The sequence below is a fragment of the Xiphophorus hellerii genome, chromosome 1 (genome assembly GCF_003331165.1).
Source record: "Xiphophorus hellerii strain 12219 chromosome 1, Xiphophorus_hellerii-4.1, whole genome shotgun sequence".
Lineage (NCBI taxonomy): Eukaryota > Metazoa > Chordata > Actinopteri > Cyprinodontiformes > Poeciliidae > Xiphophorus > Xiphophorus hellerii.
This window is the reverse complement of record NC_045672.1, coordinates 2,560,415-2,580,352: the sequence shown is the minus strand read 5'-3', so window position 1 is coordinate 2,580,352 and position 19,938 is coordinate 2,560,415. Positions and strand designations below refer to the sequence as shown.

The 19,938-nt window shown below is 39.8% G+C and overlaps 1 protein-coding gene across 2 annotated transcripts in view; it reads right to left on the bottom strand.

Annotated features, from left to right (window-relative positions):
• Positions 1-19,938, bottom strand: part of LOC116723678 (plexin-A1-like) — a 279,486-nt gene that overhangs the window by 198,577 nt on the left and 60,971 nt on the right. For both annotated transcript variants that reach the window (XM_032568758.1, XM_032568767.1), the window contains exon 3: positions 14,241-14,423. In XM_032568758.1, the coding sequence (XP_032424649.1) occupies positions 14,241-14,423 (183 nt within the window). The remainder of the gene's footprint in view (positions 1-14,240; positions 14,424-19,938) is intronic.

Below are 19,938 nucleotides of genomic sequence, written 5' to 3'. Positions count from 1 at the left end.
TGACTTTTAGGTTTCCTATATAAAAAATTATGAGTGGTTTTATCTGATTGAAACGCTACAATTATTTGTGTTCTTTGCTTAAACAGCCTACGCTTTAAGCTTCTATGACAACCGGAAAAGATAATCAGGAAAGCCCGTCATTTGTTTATGATACAGAGCTGACTGAAAACTCAGCAACAGGTGGGGAAGAAGGGTTTTACTCCACATGGCTAAGAAAACTACATCTCATTAAAGGACTTTAAGCTGCAGGAACAGAATGATAATAAACTTCTGTGGTTTGAATTCAAGAAAAACCACATCATCACGACTTTATTATACAAACAGCTCTATCACTTTTACTTGGACAGAGCCTACAACAGCCGTATATCTTCATGAGTGTTTAATTTTATCCATTAGGATCAGATAACAGAGCCGTTTACAAATACATTTTCAGACATCATTGGATTTTTCATTCTCCATCCTCCTCCACTCGTCCTTTCTATCTTTTTCTGTTCTCCTCCCATCAGTTTTCCCTCTGTCTCATCCCTCCCTTTGTATGCCCCCTTCTCTGTGCACTCTTCCTTTCTTCTATTGTCCCTCCATATGACTCCTAACATCAGGCAGGCTGCCAAGTCACTGTACACTTCAATTAGAGGGGAAACCTTCACACACACACACACACACACCCACACACACAGCAGCTGAGTGCTTTGTATGCTTCCCAGGGAAAACCAAAGGGCTGCAGAGACACGGGGTGTGCGTGCGCGGGGGGTGTGGGTGTGGGTGTGTGTGTGTGCGCTCCAAGTGCTGGCAGTTGGAGCGTGTCCTAGAGTGTGACTTTGATATCAGTCTTGGTAATCTAAGTCATTCTCTCTACAATATACAGATACAATAGAGGAAAGAACACACATATAGATTCACACACACCCACCCACACACACCAGATGGCTGAATAACATCAGGTCTTTGTCCTTCCCTTTTTATACTGCTATCAGCGTGGATATATTTCCTCGCAGGTTGCTCATCTGTTTGCCTGTCTGTCCACCTAATACACATGTAAGCCCCCAGTTGAGAAACACAAAGTTATTTGCAAAATAACAAAAAAATCTAACTTAAAACATTTTCAACTGTACAAAGATCATCTGCTTGATCAGTTTACACAGTACGAGGAGAATGGCAAAAATGACGCAATAAAGAGTGGGAAAAATGAAGGAAAAGGAAGATAAGTAAATAATAAGTCACAGAATGATGACACCATGAGGCGCCACCAGTTTTATCAGCAGTGGACGTCACAGAAAACCAACTCAGGAACAGGGAATGTTAGACACAGAGAGGCCTGGAATGGTTTGCTCCAACATGACTTCACAATGGAAAATTGTGATGATGATGATGAAACGCTGATGTGTTGTTTGTATTGTTTACCCATCAAATGTGATAGCATTCAGTCACCAAATAAATAAATAAATAAATAAAAATGGTACAACAGTTAGGCAATGCAACAAGACAACCAGCATGTAAACTGGAATTAGGGAGGTAGACTTTCTGTAAATGATCTGCAGAGAGGTCTATGCAATAATATGCAGACTTCTGAATATGAGTGGGGCCAGGAATTTAATATGTATATAGGACATGTTTTTCCTATATATATATAAAATCATCCAATACATTTCAACAATATTACATCCCTCCCTCACTAAACAGTGAGGTATGACATACATTTTTCTAAACAGCACCAACTTTTCATCAGGACCCAACAGCCTTTTGTTTTTAAAGGTAATGTGACTCAGCCCAGTCAGCTACAGTCTTGCAAAAACTAAAATCTTCTTTCTGCTGACAGGTTTCATGTGAGGCAGTTTTTGAACTACTAATCTAATGTTAGCATGTTTATTCTGTGTTTTGATATGAATCTTTCACCGAAGCTCCAGTTAATGAAACTTCAAATTGTCGTTCTTTTGCTTCATAACCTCAACCCTTTACTTTAGACTTGAGAAAATGTTGCTACAGGGTTCAGCATCAGCCATTACAGTCTCTCTGTCATAATAATCCCTTGAAAAACACTGCACTTAAAAACTCTCACACTATGTACCGTATTTAGAGTGGGACTCAGTCACCATCAAGAAACCAGATATTAATCTTATTTATTGTGACCTGTGTTTTTTGAAAATTATTATTTATGGATTCATGACTGAAATGGCTGGTTTTATCCTGGGACTTTGCAAAATATAAAAAATATAGTCCGACCTAAATTTTTCAAAATACAGCAAATTAGGTTTGCTATCGTTAAGTAGCTAAAGTGCAATGCAAGGCAAAAGTTTAAAAGGTTAACCTGAAACACTGAAAGAAGAAGATCTAAAGAAAAACTGTAAAATGAATTCATTAAAACATTTACTTTTCTCCCCACTTTGGATCTTCTAGAGTGGCTTTCATATAAAGGGCAGCTGGGAGGTTCATTTCATGGCAAATTTGTTTAACAGCGTTGGAAATGTACACATCTAATTCACACCATGAAGACAGCATATCATGGCCCTTAGAGATCCAACACAACAACAAGCTGTAAAACATATTCAATCCAAATAAGGATTTGTTAAAAACAAAAAAGGCAGCACTGTCATACAAAGAAAACTGAGAAAAACATACAAATCTAAGTGTCAGCTCAGGCTTTAACCAGTAGCTTGTTGAAGTCCAACCAAAGGGAGGAAATGAAAAGTCTAGTTTTCTCTGCCCCTGTTGACTTCCTAAAAACCTACATTAATAAAAGTTCAAAAATACAGACAACTAAGCCTGTGTGAGACAGAGCGCCTGCGAAAAAGAACCAGTGTGTGGGCAAGAGAGGGGATGCATGGAGTTAAGGGTCATTGTCCTTGATTGCAGAGGCCACTCAAGGCATTAGATGTTCGCGCTGCAATCACAATGCTCAGAAGTGCCCAAATCAAAAATCAGGCAGCTTCTTGAGAGCAGGCAATCAATATTATAAACATCATCAGGGACAATGCTCTCACTCACGGAGACACACACTGTCTCTCAGTGTCAACCTTCTTACGATCCATTTCATTACGTCTCCTTAACCTCAAAGCAGCTTTCAGGGTCTCCGTCTGCATCTCCCCGTCATTAGCATACGACGGCTGAGCCGCAAGACGACCTTGTGCCTGGCTGGCGAGCTGACATGGAGTTGGACAAAAACACATTAAGAGGTATTAAGGTTATGACAATGACTAGGGGAAGAAAGCACAAAGTAGAGATAGACTTTGAGTCAAATGATCCACCTTTGTCTGGGTAAATAGAGCTCAAAATGTATATATTTGCTAAACGTATCATTAAAGAAACATGAATTAATTTTGATAAACTAGACCAATCACCAAATCAGAGTTTACTGTGTAATTTGAAATACAGCCATTAGTCTAAATAGAAATTGACAAGTAGAACATAAATAGTACAAACTGCTTACTACTGAAAATGAAATAATTTTTAGCCTAGTAGGTTAATCAGTAAAATAACTTGATAATTTTTATACCGTCACTAATTCACTAAGAGTTAAAAAAAAATCTAACTAATTAACTGGTACAAGATAACTAATAGCTACCCCTGTTTTCTGAATTACTGATGAGTGGTTTAAGTTGTTATGTTCCAAATGCTTCACTAGCGCAGCTAAAAATTTAAATAGATGTAAATCACTGAACAAGTGATTCTTTAATTAGTTGACTAATGAAGCAAATTGTGTCTTTGAAGGATAACTACTAAAGCCTAGTTGACAAGTTGGAGATTCTGGTACTACTAGCTCCATTACAACAGCTAAATTAATTATTGAAGTCATAAGGGACAAAACACTAAGGAAAGTGCACGGGCAAAAATAAAGAAGACCGTAGATGTTAGCTTGTCCAGTAACACCTAATGGTTTCCACTGTTCGTATTAATGCACATTAAGGTAAATTTGGGAATTGAACAATTAAAATAGGCTTTTCTGTGCGATTCTAGAAGTGATCTTGGGTATTCATGGATTTCAGCTATTTGCAGGCAATTGCATTCTCTGATCCTCATGAATCCATGGGTTGACTAGAGATTGACTAGTAGGAGATCTACAATTCTTAGTAAATGATTACCTGTTTTTCCGTACCGGTCAACTAGCAGCACCATAAATGCATAGCTGTAGTTAAGTTAATGCAAAAACAGCTTGCTCTACAATTTCCTCTGTACTTTGGCCTCAGCTCTAATAACTGTCCCACGGATGGATGGGTGGGTGGATGCTGCTTCCATCTAAACCAAAAACGCCCCAAATGGTGTTTCATGGTGTCAGATGCAGTTGACACACAGAATTTCTTCACACAAGACATCAGAGAATACGCATCTTTGTCGTGACAGGGCCCATTGAGTGTGAAGTGCGCCATGTGTGACTGATAAGACAACAGACGGACCCGTGTGTACGTATTAGTGTATGGGAGTGAGTGTGTGTATTAATGTCTGGACAGATGGGGCAGTCTAGAGGAACAGTTGATGAAGGCTTTACACTGCAGCTGCCCCTTTCTCTTCCTCTTTGCAGCAAACACACACTTGTACCCCAAAAGAAAAAAAAAAGTCTCTCCTGGCACTGTTTGTGTGCATGAGTGCAGAGAGGGTCTGTTTGTGCAGCAGCTGCCCTGGCATCAGGTGGGCCTCTCCGAGTCTACATGAAGAAAGCACAGCTGCTGTAGTATGTAAACGTACATTACTTCCTACACTAAACACGGCACACACTAATCACGGTGATCCCACATACCAACATCCTGCAGAGAGGGCGACATTCCCTATAATCTAAGGATTTATACCTCTAGGAGTGACGAACACACACCTCCACCTCACACACTGAAAGAATCCGTCCCTTTAATCACGTGTACACGCATAAATACACGCCCACGCAGGCTGCGTTTTGCCATACATCTAAGCCATATTAGCATAATGGAGACAAGCACACATGTATATTACACCCAAACATCACAATCTATCCTCAGCCATGTAATTAAAAGTGAAACGCACGTAATTCAAGGCAGCCGATTTTGCTAAATGCTAAAGTTAAGCGTCCTACACACATTTGGTGACTCGCATCTTTTGGTCGACACAAATCCAATGTGCTCAAGCGCAGCCCCGACTTGCCAGTTGTTCTCCAGATGCCCGCCAGAGACGGGGGGACACATGTCCTCCCATCGTCCCACCCCTGTATCTGTGCAAGACACATGGGATGTGGGGAGGTTAGCCAGCTTGAATCGGGCCACTGGCACCTGACGCTGGTCGTCAGCGACAACAGCTGTCTGGCCGCGGAGCTGGCTGCTGCCGAACTTCCGAATGATGTGTGTGTGCCTCTGTTTGTCTGGATTCGTGACCTCGCATAACCTGATCTTGGGACGCTGTGAGTCGGTGCTTAGGCTAAAGCAGACCGCTTGGGGTTAGAGGGCCTGGATTTCTCGGGTCGAGAGGCTAACTCTGGGGTTTTTTTCCCCAATCCTTCAGTGTTGCAGACCTTCCTCCACACAGTCGCGGCATTCATCCAGCAGCTACATGTGAATGACTTCATGATTAGAGAAGCTCTTCCTGGAAGGCAATGTGGCGGATTAACATGATGGAAAATGGAATAAAGGTCAGAAATCCAAACCAATCCAAGAAGGGATACACCCAGTTTGGAGGTTGAAGCGCTTATTATTCCGAGCCATATTAGTGTTTAACCTCTGCTTTTAGAAAAGCACATTAAAAAGGAAATCTACTCTGTTGATAATGAGTCAAACTCCTACATTTTCATTCATCTGGGTAAAATTCGTTCCCTTTTCTCCACATTACTCTGCCCGACAATGGCGCTGCCAATGTCAAAGACTTCAAGGGTTTTGTGCGAATTAAAGCCATCTTTCAGCTGATGGGCTTAGCTGTGATCTTTCCGCTCGTCTCTTGACATACGCAAAGCTTTCCCACTTATCAAAGATTCATTAGCTCGCTAATATATCCATCTAGGTTTCCACGCACATCGCCCGTCCATTAATACCGAGCCGTGTTCGTCCAGAGGGACAGCCGGGATAATGCCCTGCTCAAGGACACGGGGGGTAATAATACACATGAAGTGATAGCCCACATGGGAATAGAACCCACGACCACAATGGCACATTAGACACAGCTGCCTCTAATAAGTGATGAGGCCAGCTTTATATCAGCCACCGCCTCAGAGGGCAGCTTGTTTCTGCATTAGACTATTTTACGCCATCACAACATCTTTGTTCTATGTGTGCATTGTGATGCATATATAAAGATAAAGTCCCTTATAATGTTATTATTTGTAATGTTATCCAGTGCACATTTCATTGCACATTTTTTCTGCTAAAATGATAATAAATCAGGTCACCACCATCATATTATACAGCCAAGTAGAACCTTTACACAAACAATTCTGCCTCTTGCTTTACTCGCCTAAAATATCACAATCCAGTTTATTATAAATGTAATTTCAATAGGTATTGGCAGTTATTTTATTGTTGTGGTGAAAAATGTATGGTAATAAGAATTTTAATTTATCGTAACAAAATGAATTCCAGTTAATGACAATATTTTTGAAATTGTTACTTTAACTAAGTTCCCCAGAGCTTATTCCATGAAAGCAGCGATAAATATCAATAAATTAAAAAAATTTATTCAACACAGCAGCTGTGTACAGTTTAGCAATTAACTGCAAAGTTTATTACTAAACTGTGAAAATAATCACTTTTTTTTTTTTGGGCGTGCCGTGGTGGCGTAGTGGTTAGCGAGACCCGTATTTGGAGGCCTTAGTCCTCGACGCGGCCGTCGCGGGTTCGACTCCCGGACCCGACGACATTTGCCGCATGTCTTCCCCCCTCGGCTCTACTGTCACATAAGGGACACTAGAGCCCACAAAAGACCCCTTGGAGGGGTAAAAAAAAAAATTTTTTTAAAAATCGCTTTTTATTTTAGTGTTTGTGTTTGTGGGAGCTTTGACTGCATACATGCAGTGCAAACAAAGTCTACCAAGAATCTGTGCTTTTCTAACGTCATTTTTGTAGTTATCACAATATATACCACAAAATATTAAGACACATCCCCAGATGTCGGTAATTGTACAAAATGTTTTTAAGGTCAAGAGTTATGTAGGTCTGTTAGTATACCTTGACAGATTCTTTACAATGCAATTTGTGAAACTTATTTTCCTAAAGAAAAATCATAATATTATGTTCTAGTTTCCATAAAATAACACCTTGTCTCAATCCAACATTAGTCCATTTCAAATTACAAAACAGGCAACAGCATTTGCCGTTTCACTTCGTAAGGCGACGCTGTCCCCTATCAAGATCAGGCACAGTGAGAGTTTTCAGATCACTTGACTGGTAATTAAAGGGGCGTGGCTTACAACTAGCTTGGGAAGCAGAAATACCTAGCCACAATGCTACTTGACATGCTATTAGCTGGCATTTAAGAAGCAGCCAATCCAGTGGTGCCATTTTGTTTCCCAAGCACTAACTGGATACACCCAAAGTGTGGTGATAAGGAAGATTGATGACATTAGCTTCTTCATTAGCGCTAAGATGGTTTCAACTGTTTGTATTAATATATCGTGTTTGAACTATTAACATAGACAGCTGTTACCATTTTTAGATTTATTTGCGCATTTTAGCAATTGACAGGTGACTGTGGAGCCTAAACACTGCAAATATCAGCAGTCTACTATGTACCCTTATTATATATAGTTCCTTTTTCCTTTCATATTCTTTCCTGTACCAGTTTATCTCACTTTGTTTCACAAAAAGCTTAAAATCACTTTTTTTAGCAGGTTGATGTGCCGTAATGCTCTAAAGGATGGACAAGATTCAGAAACTCCGTTCAAGAGAGTAGGACAGTTTGCCACACACACTGACTCTCTCATAAATGAGGCGAGAAAGTCTCTAGAGAGGCAGATTTGTAGGCATCAAACCCAAGTAACCCAGGAGAGAGAGGGAGCTGAAGGTGACATATGAGTGTTGGGAAGCGGAGAGTCGTCACAGACATGAAAACTGTAAGGCTCAGAGACAAGGAGAGCAGACGAGGAGTAGGGGAGAGAGCAGGCTAATAATTCACTCAAACACCAGCACCGCTTAAAGCAGTAATTTTACCTCTGTAGGATTTACACACTGGTCTGCACTCAAAAGGCTCTTATAGCAGCTTCAAACACATGCATTTATAGAGGCTATAACACAGCAGCTCTAAAACAGCCATTCCCTCACACTCGTCGTATATATTCAGATCACAGCAGCTACAAACTGTAATTTCAGAAGCACTAATATCTGCTAATATCTTTTTGAGCAGGAGATGGAAAAACGTGCGAATATGAAAAGGAGCTTTTTGAGAAGCCTGCTGAGCGTTATTGGAAACAAATTGGACATTATTTCACTAAGTTCTAGCTAATGGGATGGGGATGGAATTAGAGTGTTCAGGTGTTGAGCTCATCTGCGCATTACGAGTTAACATCGGAGGGCAAGTGAAACAATATTTCACACTCATTTACACATAAACAGGGAAACAGGCAGCAGCTCGACACAAAGATTATCAATCATTCCCCCCACCCGACAGACTGCTGGGTATTTTTCTGCCGTATAACCAGCGCAGGCAGCCGATGCGCAGCTTCAATCATCGTCTGCCAGTCTAAATGCTAGCGCTAATTAGCATTCACATGCTAAATTACCTCCCTTCCCATGTTTCCTGATTAGCCTTAATCATTCTGACAGTAAGTTTTACTGCTGCGCTCGCAGAGCCCGATAGATCCATGGCCGTCTCAAACTCTAGGAAAGGATCCAGGGAAGTTTCATTCACTGGGATGTGAGGAGTCGATACAGACACTGCTTAGATTCCTCCCCGCCTCTGAACCTCCCCTGTTCTGATATATTAGTGCTAAACTTAGAATATTTATTCCTAACCTTGGTCATAACAATGTTTCACCTCCATGACCTTTAATAATCACTGTGATAGAACACAATGATAAAGTTAGAAAGAAAATTTTAGGTTCTTCACTTTAGTGAATGTATATACTGTATATATATATATATATATATATATATATATATATATATATATATATATATATATATATATATATATCAGTATTCCTCACATTATGATCAGTTACAACCACTTCCTTGAGTGTGTATTGGGATATTATTGCTATTATTAGTGAACCTGGAGTAAATGTAGCTACAAGGGATTGCATTAAGAGAATGCTTTAAGGACAGAAAACACTTTGCAAAATTAAGAAAGATTAAGATAAAACAACCCCAAAATAAGTCTTGTAATTGTAATTGTAAAGTCTTACACTCAAATAAATACAAGTGCAGTGGAAACATACACACAGACACAAACTGGTGTAATGAACACCAGAGTTTAAAAGACTGAAGTGCCATCATCACTCAATACCCTCCCCGGTTCTAAAGTCTAACTACTATTCAGGGATTGGAGTGTAGTTAGTAAGGAATACGGAGTTGAAACAGGGAGGACATGATAACACACAGTGGAGCAATTCAATGCTATCATGCTAAAGCAAAACACAACATGTTGAGTCTGTTGCCAAAGAGTGAATTAGATAATCTTTAGGAGGGACGAGTGAACCTGTGGTCCCCCTTAACAGCTCAGAGACAGCCTCCAGTCTAACCAGGCTCTCCTGTCTCTTTGTATGAAGCCAGTTAAGTGCCAGTGTTGTGTCAGTCAACCAGTTGGCACGGTTACCTCAGCAGCGCTGTACTCCAATCAGTCCTGTCACTCAGCCTATCTTACAAGATAGAAAGGAGAAGGAAAAGTAATTGGATTTACTGCTAGCAGGGAAATGATGAAATGACATGAAACCATACCTCTATTTCACCCACCACACACACACGCACCCACACGACGACACACAAACACACCTGTACACTGCCGAGAGTAAATCTCCCATTTTTCCCCCTCTTTCTTTCCATCTGTCCTGCTTATCCCTTTTCTTTTGCTTCTAAAATCTGGAAACACTTCAGGCTTTTGAGTGTTTCTTTTCATCTCTCCTGATGCGGCGGGAGTACCTTGTTCTCCCAGGTAGACAAAAGACGAGACGAAATGAGGGGAACAAAAGGATTTCCAGGTTTTTACGTTGGATTTTTGGGACGTTTCTGGCAATCAGGTAAGAAGACGGTCTATAGTGAATTTAATACTGTCAAAAAGTCGGTTCCCCAATGTTCACCATGTCAGCTGACAAAGAACAGCACTGTGACCTCCTGAAGAAAAATTTCATTATGTGACTTTGAAGTACAAAGACATAATAACAGCGTACTCTGGATAGTTCTGGCAGACATTGTATGGAAATAGAGGAGAGGCTTCCATAATCAGGACCAACATATAATAACCTTCTGTACATTGGTGAATGTTATACCCAAGAGCTGAAAGCAAATTACATATTACACACCCTGTGTCTCATACTATACATATTGCTAACTTGAGGTATAAAATACATGCTGTATATGAGTTTTTCTTCACATTTCATTAGAGTCCAGACACTGCAATCACATGTTTCTGCCTCTTTACAATTATTTTTCAACACTATATATAAAACCATTATGAAGAGATTAAGGCTGAAACTATTAATTCAATTAATCCCAATTAATCTGATTAACTGGGTTAGTTGACAAATCGACAACTAATTTAGTAATTGATTAATCGTTAATTATAATACACAGACTAAAAAAGGGTAGTTTTGTTTAAAAAAATCATAGAGCAGTAATTAAGCCTAAAGTGTACAAAATACATATACATTTTGCATTTAAGATAAAAAAAAATCTTAGTAAATGGGTTTTAACCACAACTTCCCAACTCTAGTAGGTTTAGTTTCACCTGGTTCAGATTTACTAAAAGATTGCTTTGTTGCATTTTAGGCAATACAATGTTTATTGTCTTATTAAAAAAGGAAGAGAATTATTTGTTTATTTGCGTCTTTTATTGTTTTCTATGTGAGGTATGTTGTGCGATCGGTCAGAGGTTTGTGATCATGTTTTAAACAGAATGTTCTCAGATTGCAATGTTGATATTTTAAAAGCTAAAAGAAATCAGCTTCCATTGCCCTACTTACTATGTTTCCGCAGGCGACATGAATATGGAAAGTACATCCGATGAGATGAGGAATTATGGAATTTTTTTTTTACAATTCTTCACTTACTATCAAAACACTGTCAAATGGCTGAGAACTTCTAGATGGAAATTGCAACACCGTCTGAGCTAACTGTCCTTCAGCATAACAAGACTTTATAACAATTCTTATTTCATATAAAGTGAAAACTGGAGAACTGCCTCTAATAACATGATGTTAGCTCAGTAAAAAACTTCTAGTGAAAGAAAGCCATTAGCCCAGCAGTAATGGAGATGTTACACTGTATTCTGCTCCTACTGTACATGCCATGTGCTTAGTCAGTCATGACATTGGGATTAGTCATCCTGTGCAGATTTACAATATCTTCCAGCAGAACTCTCACCCTAACACACACACGCCACCAGACGAAGAAACCTACACTTTTCCAATGGACTGCGTGGATTTAAGCTCGACATTAGTGATTATATATTCATAGATCAATCAATACAGAGAGTCTAGCAGGCGAGACGTGTCTGTGCAAGCAAACACACAGTTTGCAACAGTCCCATTGCAGGAATCTTAATGAGTATCAGAGTGCGTGTGGGTGTGTGTGTGTGTATCGACATCAATACAATGCAGCTTTACATTTCATTAGGCCAGGAGCACAGTTTAACTTCTAATGAGTAGCAATAAAACTCCACCGCCTGTAACCATGTGCTTCAGCTTCACTTTATTCTTTTTAATCCCAGCTTCCTTCCATTTTTAGTGCCCCCCACCCGCACACGCTCCAAAACTTTGTTTTATCCAAAGCAAGTTGCAGGCATTTAATTCTTGTCCAATCAATTTCAGAAAACCTCATTTAAAGCAGAACTAATCATGGCAACAAGAAATGGAAGAGCTTAACAAAGTGCTTGTAGCTGAAACTGCTGTTGATTTATAGTAATTGCCATTTTGCCGTTCCTCCAGCTCATACAGACAACTGCATTTCACTGCAGCATCTCATTGATTTGTTGCGAGCACACCGGCCGCCTCCACCTCACCGTTCACCTTCCTCCCTCTCCCGTCTCCCGAAGCGCAGGGAAGATGTGCCGGCAGAAGGGAAATGGGATTCCGATGGGTGGGATATCATCCAGGATCTGCTGACCCCGTCGCTCTCGACAGACACACAAATCATGCGTCTGCGCGCACGAGAGCCACAGACATGGTCCAGGGGTCAGCCGCAAGGACTGGCGGGCCAGGTTTCAGTCGACTTGGCAGAACCTGGGAGACAGGAAGCTGCGCTAAGATGGCATGCATGCGTCTGCGTGAGCATGTTATTTTAGCCGACGAGAAAGGAGTCGACAACTGAAATGCTGAACTGCAAAAGGTTGTCGATAAGCTGCAGAGGAAATTTTATCTACAACTACAGCAGATACTACCGTGAAATAAATGCATCTTTTATTCCATTAGCAAAATCTCACACTGAAAAACTTTCATTTGAAATCAGTGAAAAGTTAGAAATATGTATTTTTGTATGTAAATTATCAATATTGGTGATAATAATTTAACTTCCAGAGTTCTTGGTTCACTCTTATGTTCTTGTTTGTTCAGTAAATCCTTCAGGTTGTTTCTATCAGATAGGTTGATTCTGAGTCTGTTGGATCTTTTTTTGTAACAGGAATCTCATTCTAACAGGTTCCCAGACCTATGGAAAAGGGCCCACAGCACTACAGATCCTCCACTGTACTTAAAAGTCATAAGGTGTTTTTTTATGTTTTCCTTTGCTTCCACACAACCCCACTTGGGGTGTTTGCAAACAAAAAGCTAAACAAATAGGCTCCTCAGACCAAAACCCACTGGTCCAGTACTGTACTCACTGTAAAATGTACAGTGAGTACAGTAAATGTACAAATTCCATATGTCTATGTTTATGATTGTTACACATTAATGTTTACTATAGAGAACTTATGATCTCCGTCTCCTTATTTTTTTAGACTTGCACTATTTTTGCCACCAGTAAATTTGCTAAACACAATTATTTCTTAACATGCGATTTTCCCAGAAAATAAAAAAATATACCTTGAACTAACAGTTAGATTTTTCAAACTGTTCAAAATTACTGCAATAATAAATTGGATTATTATTTCAACAAAATTATCTGCATGAATATGTGTTGTGAGCTGAATAAGAGCTACTTGAATATTAACTAATGATCTCTGCCAGAACAAGCACTAAGACCTTCTGGGGAACATTGTCAGAAACCTCTTAAAGGGTAAATGCTGAAAAATGAATTTGCCTTTGTGATTTTTTTTCTATCATATGTATTTATTCAATTCCTTTTATCCTGTGCTGACAGTTTTATACCTTCTGAAGCATATTACTGACACAGAGACACTTATATGCTGTGTCCTGCTGAGGACAGAGAAAAAGAACGAAAAAAAAACATAACGCGCCTCAGTCGGAGTTCAGATGAAGGAGCAGCTGATTGGCACAAATGCAGTGCAGTCTACTCAACACTAGCACTCGAGGAAGCCCACACATATTGTAAAACCCACAGGGACCGCATGATCTGTGTGTATGCGGAACATGAGAGAAAAATTACTGCTTGCCTGTGATTGAGGACAGCTCATTTCAGCAAGCAAACAAACAGGCTCAAAAAAAAGGCATGAGCTTCTCTCACCTGTGCTGCTCAAGAGACACATAAAAAAGACATCTGCACCCACCTTACAGCCTCTAAAAAAAGGAAAAGACAAAACCAAAAAGAAAAAAAAAAAACCTCACTGGCTTTTGAAAATTCTGTGACTACAGCACTCAGAGAGATAAAACCCACACAGCTCCAGTATGTCTAGCAACGTGAGTTCCACTCCACAAATCTCTCTCCCCCCACCCAAAAAAAAAAAAAGACACAAACACACACAGACTCAACCTTGCTCTGCGGGAGAAACCTTCCATCTGAAGAGTTAGCTGCCTGTTGTGCTTTTGGCAAGTCTATATGCAACTGCGAAAGCTTTCGATGACAGAAAAAAAAGGGGATAAGAAGCAATTTATGGCGGGAACAAACATAAAATACCATTTACAGCACAAACCACAGAGACACGCATTTTGGTCACAAATCTCCAATGCTGTTCCTGGCATTCCCTGGATATGCTCTACCACTTCGGAGGATTCATCTTCTGACATGGAAGTCCTTAAACTCCCGGTCGCTTACCTTCTTTATGCGTCCGCTGCGAGTGCCGGTAAATGCCACGGTGTTTCCTCTGTAGTCGTACGCCGCCACAGAGGTCATGCCGTCATCTTTGTCCACGTAAAGTGGAAATCCTTCGATGGCTTTTGTACCTCCGAGAGGCTGGTTGAAGTCCTGGCCGCAGAAGTTGTCGTCTATCTGCAGCGGCTGTTGTGTAAGGGGACACACAAGAAGACAAAGCAGTTAGAAAACATCCAATAGGCTGCACAATGTTAGTGTACATCTACTGCGTCTCACTGGAAAACTTTGTTCTATGAATAATAAAAGGCAATCAGCAGAAAAAAACCAACACAAACATGAATCTTTTAGCAGTTAGTAAAGGGAAGTGTAGAAATCACTTCCCTTTACTCGTATAACAAGAAGTTTAATGATTTTAAGAAGTTAGCGGTCAAGCATAATTACGTCATTCAGCCTCCAGAGTGCAGTAAAAGTACATTGTGGTAGTATTTATTTATTTATTTAATCTCAGGCTGCTTTGGAAACCAGCGGCAAACCAGAACAAAGATGGAGGGCTGGTCTCTGGTCAGGAGGAAGGACAGGAAGTAAATTATAGGTCAAATTAGCATATCGTAATCAGAGTGTCCTGTACATGCTCGTTACGATGCTGATATGTCACACATGATTTATGCATAAATTGCATGCGTGTGTGAGTGTATAACAGGCATGTCATTGACATCATGCATCATCCCTGCAGACCTGGAGGTTCCCCTGAAATCCCTGAAGGAGATAATCTGCAGCCTCTTACCACCGATTTGTCAAGTCTCTTTTGTTTTTTGCTGTTTTCTTTGTGTATGAATAACATTTTCTACAGTAGAATTAGTATTTTTACATGTTAACTTTTAAACATCCTTGTAGTTCTATTGGTTGCTAAACTTAAACTACCAAAAAGGCAATGGAATGATTCAATACAGGACTTTTTCAAAACAGTTTATTCACATTTTCTCTGCAATCAAAAGGGAGGCGCATGTATTGTATATGCAAACTTGTTCCTTCAGTGTTTAACCCCTTCAGACCTGATTGTTTTCTAGTGGACCAAAAAAAAATTACTCATCTGATTTTTACTCCTCTTGAGCTTAGAAATAAAGGGGAAAACCCCTGATTTAGATCATGGCGGCCACGACGATCTACCGTAACACACCACACACTACAGGATGATTGGTTACGAAATCGCAAGCGACAATCTTAGAACGCTCAACGTTCTAAGATTGTCGTAAGGGGACAATCGGGGCAAAAAATCATGTAACTATTGCATCAGGTAGTCAGATGTCCCCATCTTCTCTATTTAAATCTAATTATTACTGAAGGGCAACATAGTATACAGACTTCATAATCTGCACTCTTTTGGTTGAATGCAGTATTTATTTCCACTTTGTTGTTTAGTTTTTATTCAAGTACATTTTTTGTTAATGGAGACTGAGAATCCATTTTATTTTTGTTTTTGGTTATTTTGCTTATCAGTTCCCGTGTTAAGTGTTCTTTTGAAAATAAATCTATCTTTGGCAGGAGATCGTATGCATTATTACGTCATTTCCATTAAATCAGTTTAAAAAGGTCTTCAAACAATATTATCATTTATTGCAATAATGTTTGAGACAATTAATCGCTCAGCAAAATTTTTTATCGTGACAGGCCTAGTTACTACTTCATTCAGTGAAGTTAAACACAGTGGATACAGTATCAAAAAATTTTACTCAGGACAATAATTCATAATAATATTACTCAAGTAAAATATAAAAAAAGATAAAAGAGTGAAATTAAAATATTTCTAAAGTAATTTTTTTTCCAAAATGTTACTCAAGTAAATGAAATAGTTATTTCTCAGCTCTGGCTAGTAGTACTTAGCTTTGTCCTGGGAATTAATAGAGTATATTTATTCATTCATTGGTTTTCAGCATTACAACTGGAACATGGGAAATGTTACTCTGAAATTAGACACGAGATACAACCAGTGTTGGTGAATGTTGGGTGACTGTTACTGGAAAGTGTCAGTTGTGTGTCAAAGATATAATAACACAGATTTGGAAAAAAGGTCTGTTGGGTTTTTATGTTTCCAGTCCAATGGGCTGAAATACCAAGAACATGGAGACCTAAGGCTAAAGGCCATTTATATGCCACAACAAGAGAAGCAACTTTTAAGTGACTAAAACAGCAAAAGAAAATTACAAGATAGGCATAATGTGGTACATTAAGCCTAAAATTTTAAAATGTGTAGTTTAAAAAATGTCCACCCCTTGGACTTCAGTCATAATTGAATCTGACCTCAGCACATCTGTCACTTTGTGGTTTGGCTCATCCTCAAACAGGACAGGGCCAGATGTACAACAAGCAATCAGGTCTGCAGAGAGGATCCTCAGGGCTGACCTCAGGTCTCGGGTCAGAAAAACCTAACATCTCTGTGTCCAGCATATGTGTGGTCTGCAAAGTGTTTAAACTTTTACCTTTAGATCATGAGAAGGAAATTGTTTTTTTTTCCCAGAATGTCAAATTAATACCATAAATGTTTGAATTACAACTTATTCAATTTATCACATTTTTTTTACCTAATTTGTTTGAAAGACTTAATGAGTCTTCCTAAATGTAAGTATATAAAGTTCAGAACAACCAGTTGTTTACAGAGATTCTCACTGTAGTTAAAAAAGGTGACTTTCAAATGGTTCATTTATTTCACTAATTCAGATCCATGTGTGACTTACACATAAAACTGACGTTTTTTCATTACCACCTGCTTTGTGGTGGTAATGTCACACAACATGAATAAATACTTTTACTACATCAGCTGACGATGCAAAAAAAAGAAACATGAAAGAAAACGCCTTTAAAAGGTGAGTGATGCACATCTACATGTGTAAATTCTTTACATGCACACACAAACATGCGCTAAAGGAAAACACACACACACAAACACGACTAAAGCCGCCCACACTAAACAAATTAACAAGCCAGCTTTCTCTTGTTCATTACAAGACGTATCGTCTCCATAGAGACTAATCAATCACCACACCCCTTCAAAACAGCAGAGCCGTCAGGGAACGCGTGTGTTTGTGTGCGAGCGGGTGAAGCTGAGGAAAAAAAGAGAAAGGGTTGAGAAAACGCCTGTGGCGGCCCTTGTCTGCCTTCCACCAGACTTTCAAAGGCAGCCCAACACACCGCAAAGTTTAACTTAGCTGAACAAAGACTCGAAGTGACAAAGTGAGTGAGACAAGGAGAAAGAGAGAAAGAGGGAGGGAGGGAGCTGCAACACACACTCACAACGAATCTGCCTTTTGTATGATTTACATAAACATGTTCTCAATTTGGGAACTGCTTGCCGAGTAATTTGAGAGGAGGAAAGGAGGACACGGAGAAAAACAAGAACACGGGAGGTGGCGCAGAGATGATGGAGGCAGATATGACAAGCTGGCGAGGAGGAAATTAGAAGGGGAAATCAAGTCAAGAGAGGGACAAAGGCAGAGACCCGGCGTGAAGAGAAGAAAAGAGGAAGAGACGGCCATGAATCGGTGATAGTGTGAACTACGGCCTTTTTGAGGTTTCTCTTCACTTCCCCTGATAAGGACCAGATCTTCACTCATTCATTTCACTCATTTCCTCCATTCAGCCCACTTTCACCTCAACCCTGCTCTTCTTTCACCTCTCTGCCTTGAAATATTTCTCTCACTTCTTCCCTTTTTTCCTTGAATGCTCACAGGAAGTGGCCGGTGGGAAATCGCGTCCATCCCCGGAGGGAGTTAGAGGGTACTCTTTTATTTCTGCCAAGAGCTCTTTCAGGCCATGTTTCCTTCCTTCTCTAAAGTCACAAGCATGATCGCAGATAATTCTCGATTTATAACTGCATCCTGCTTCGGAGGTCATCCGACCGAACTGAGGAACAAGATACCCTCTCGGTCGAATCGTTGCCTGGTTTTATCAGAAAACAACTTCCTTCCTTCCCCCAAAGTCAGCACCGCAATTCTGCAGCGGGAGAAATCAAACCAAAGAAATTTTTTGTGACTGCAAACTGTTTAAGATAGCGGTTTACAGTGGCGTGGTGAAGGCAGGTTTGATTTATGCAGCGGCGCTCGTATTTGTAAACCAATCTACATTCCCGGGGTATACGGCCAACGAGCGCGCACGCGGACACGCACCGGAGTGAGATCACCGTCTTTCCCAGTGCTGTTGTCGGCATGCTGAGGACACTAATGGTTTGTTATGTTTAGCTTGACTTGCATCATTACCATAGAGTCAACAGCTCAGATTGAGGCACAGCGGAGCGTTCAGTCGACGTGTTTTCACTGCAGACAAATGTGGCCTCACACAGGCCCGACATCTGCTAGCTGTTGTTTGCCTTGTAGACATGTAATTCCGACAGTCTGCCTCTTTTATCATGCCTCTGCAGCTACTCGTTGATGGCGGGGTTTTTTCCCCTGCCACCGGTCTATGATGGACCTACAAGACCTAAAAATGATAACTAACCCCAGCAGAAGTTTGTAATAAAAAAGAAGAAAAAGAAAATGAACTGTTAAGGCTATGAACAAGAGATCTTGGCTTTTAGTTTTCAGCTGCCAATAGCAATATGTTAGAGACGTTCGGTACTCGGTCTGATACCATAAAACCGGACGTTTAATAAGCTGCTGACCATTTGTCCTCCATTTGTCACAGTCCAGACGCCCGGCTGTAAAAATCAGATGTTCGTCATATCAGGGCTTGATTTTATTGCTTAAATAAATCATCCTCTAATCACCAGCTGCACAACTCAAATAAAAGCTATCAAGTTGATACAGATTTAGCTTTCATTTATGCCTTTTATTTAGTTATATATATATATATATATATATATATATATTGCAGTAGATATCTTCTTCTTGATCTAATGGTTTCACTCTGCCTGGTGCAAAACCTGAAGTGATCTCGCAAAAGTATTCAGAACACTGAGTTCTTTAAATTAAGGCAAAAAATCCACCTGTTTAGAGTTGCTTTTCAAGCATAATCACTGGAGTGTATTGATTATTTTGATGATGGATGATGGTAAGACCTTTTTAAGATCATCCTGAACAAAATTTAAGACCTGTATCTTGACAGAAACATATTTATAAAAATGGACGGAAGTACAACATTTATTTACTTTAATATGGTTTATTAAATGTTTGGCTGTTGCCTACCCGATGTCTGGACTACATATAACCTTTGACGGTATAGGTTATTAATCCTCCTAGGACAAAATTTAAGACTTACATTTACAACTTACATTTTTTAAAACAAAGTTAAGACATTCCTTTAGTCTTAATTTTAGACACATGAATTTAAGACTTCTTAAGACTTTGTAAGGATGCACAGACACCCCGACAACAAATTAACACTTTTTTTGATTTTATTTTTGATTGGAAAAAAAATAAAAAACACACTAAAGCTTCCTTCAACACCACAACAGTTAAATGCACGACTTTGTATTGGTCTATCGCATAAAACCCTAATGTAACACACTTATGTTTGTGGCTAACAAAATGGGAAAACGTTCAAAGGGTATGAATACCCTGCAAGGCACTGTGCTGTAGCCTTTTATTATGTAGTCTTTAAAGTCTTTGTGTAGTGTGTCCCTGATGCCCTACTGAACCCGTGGCCATGCTATTAATATTATTACTCCAGAACAATGTACATAACATTATGGGCCATACACACACACACACAC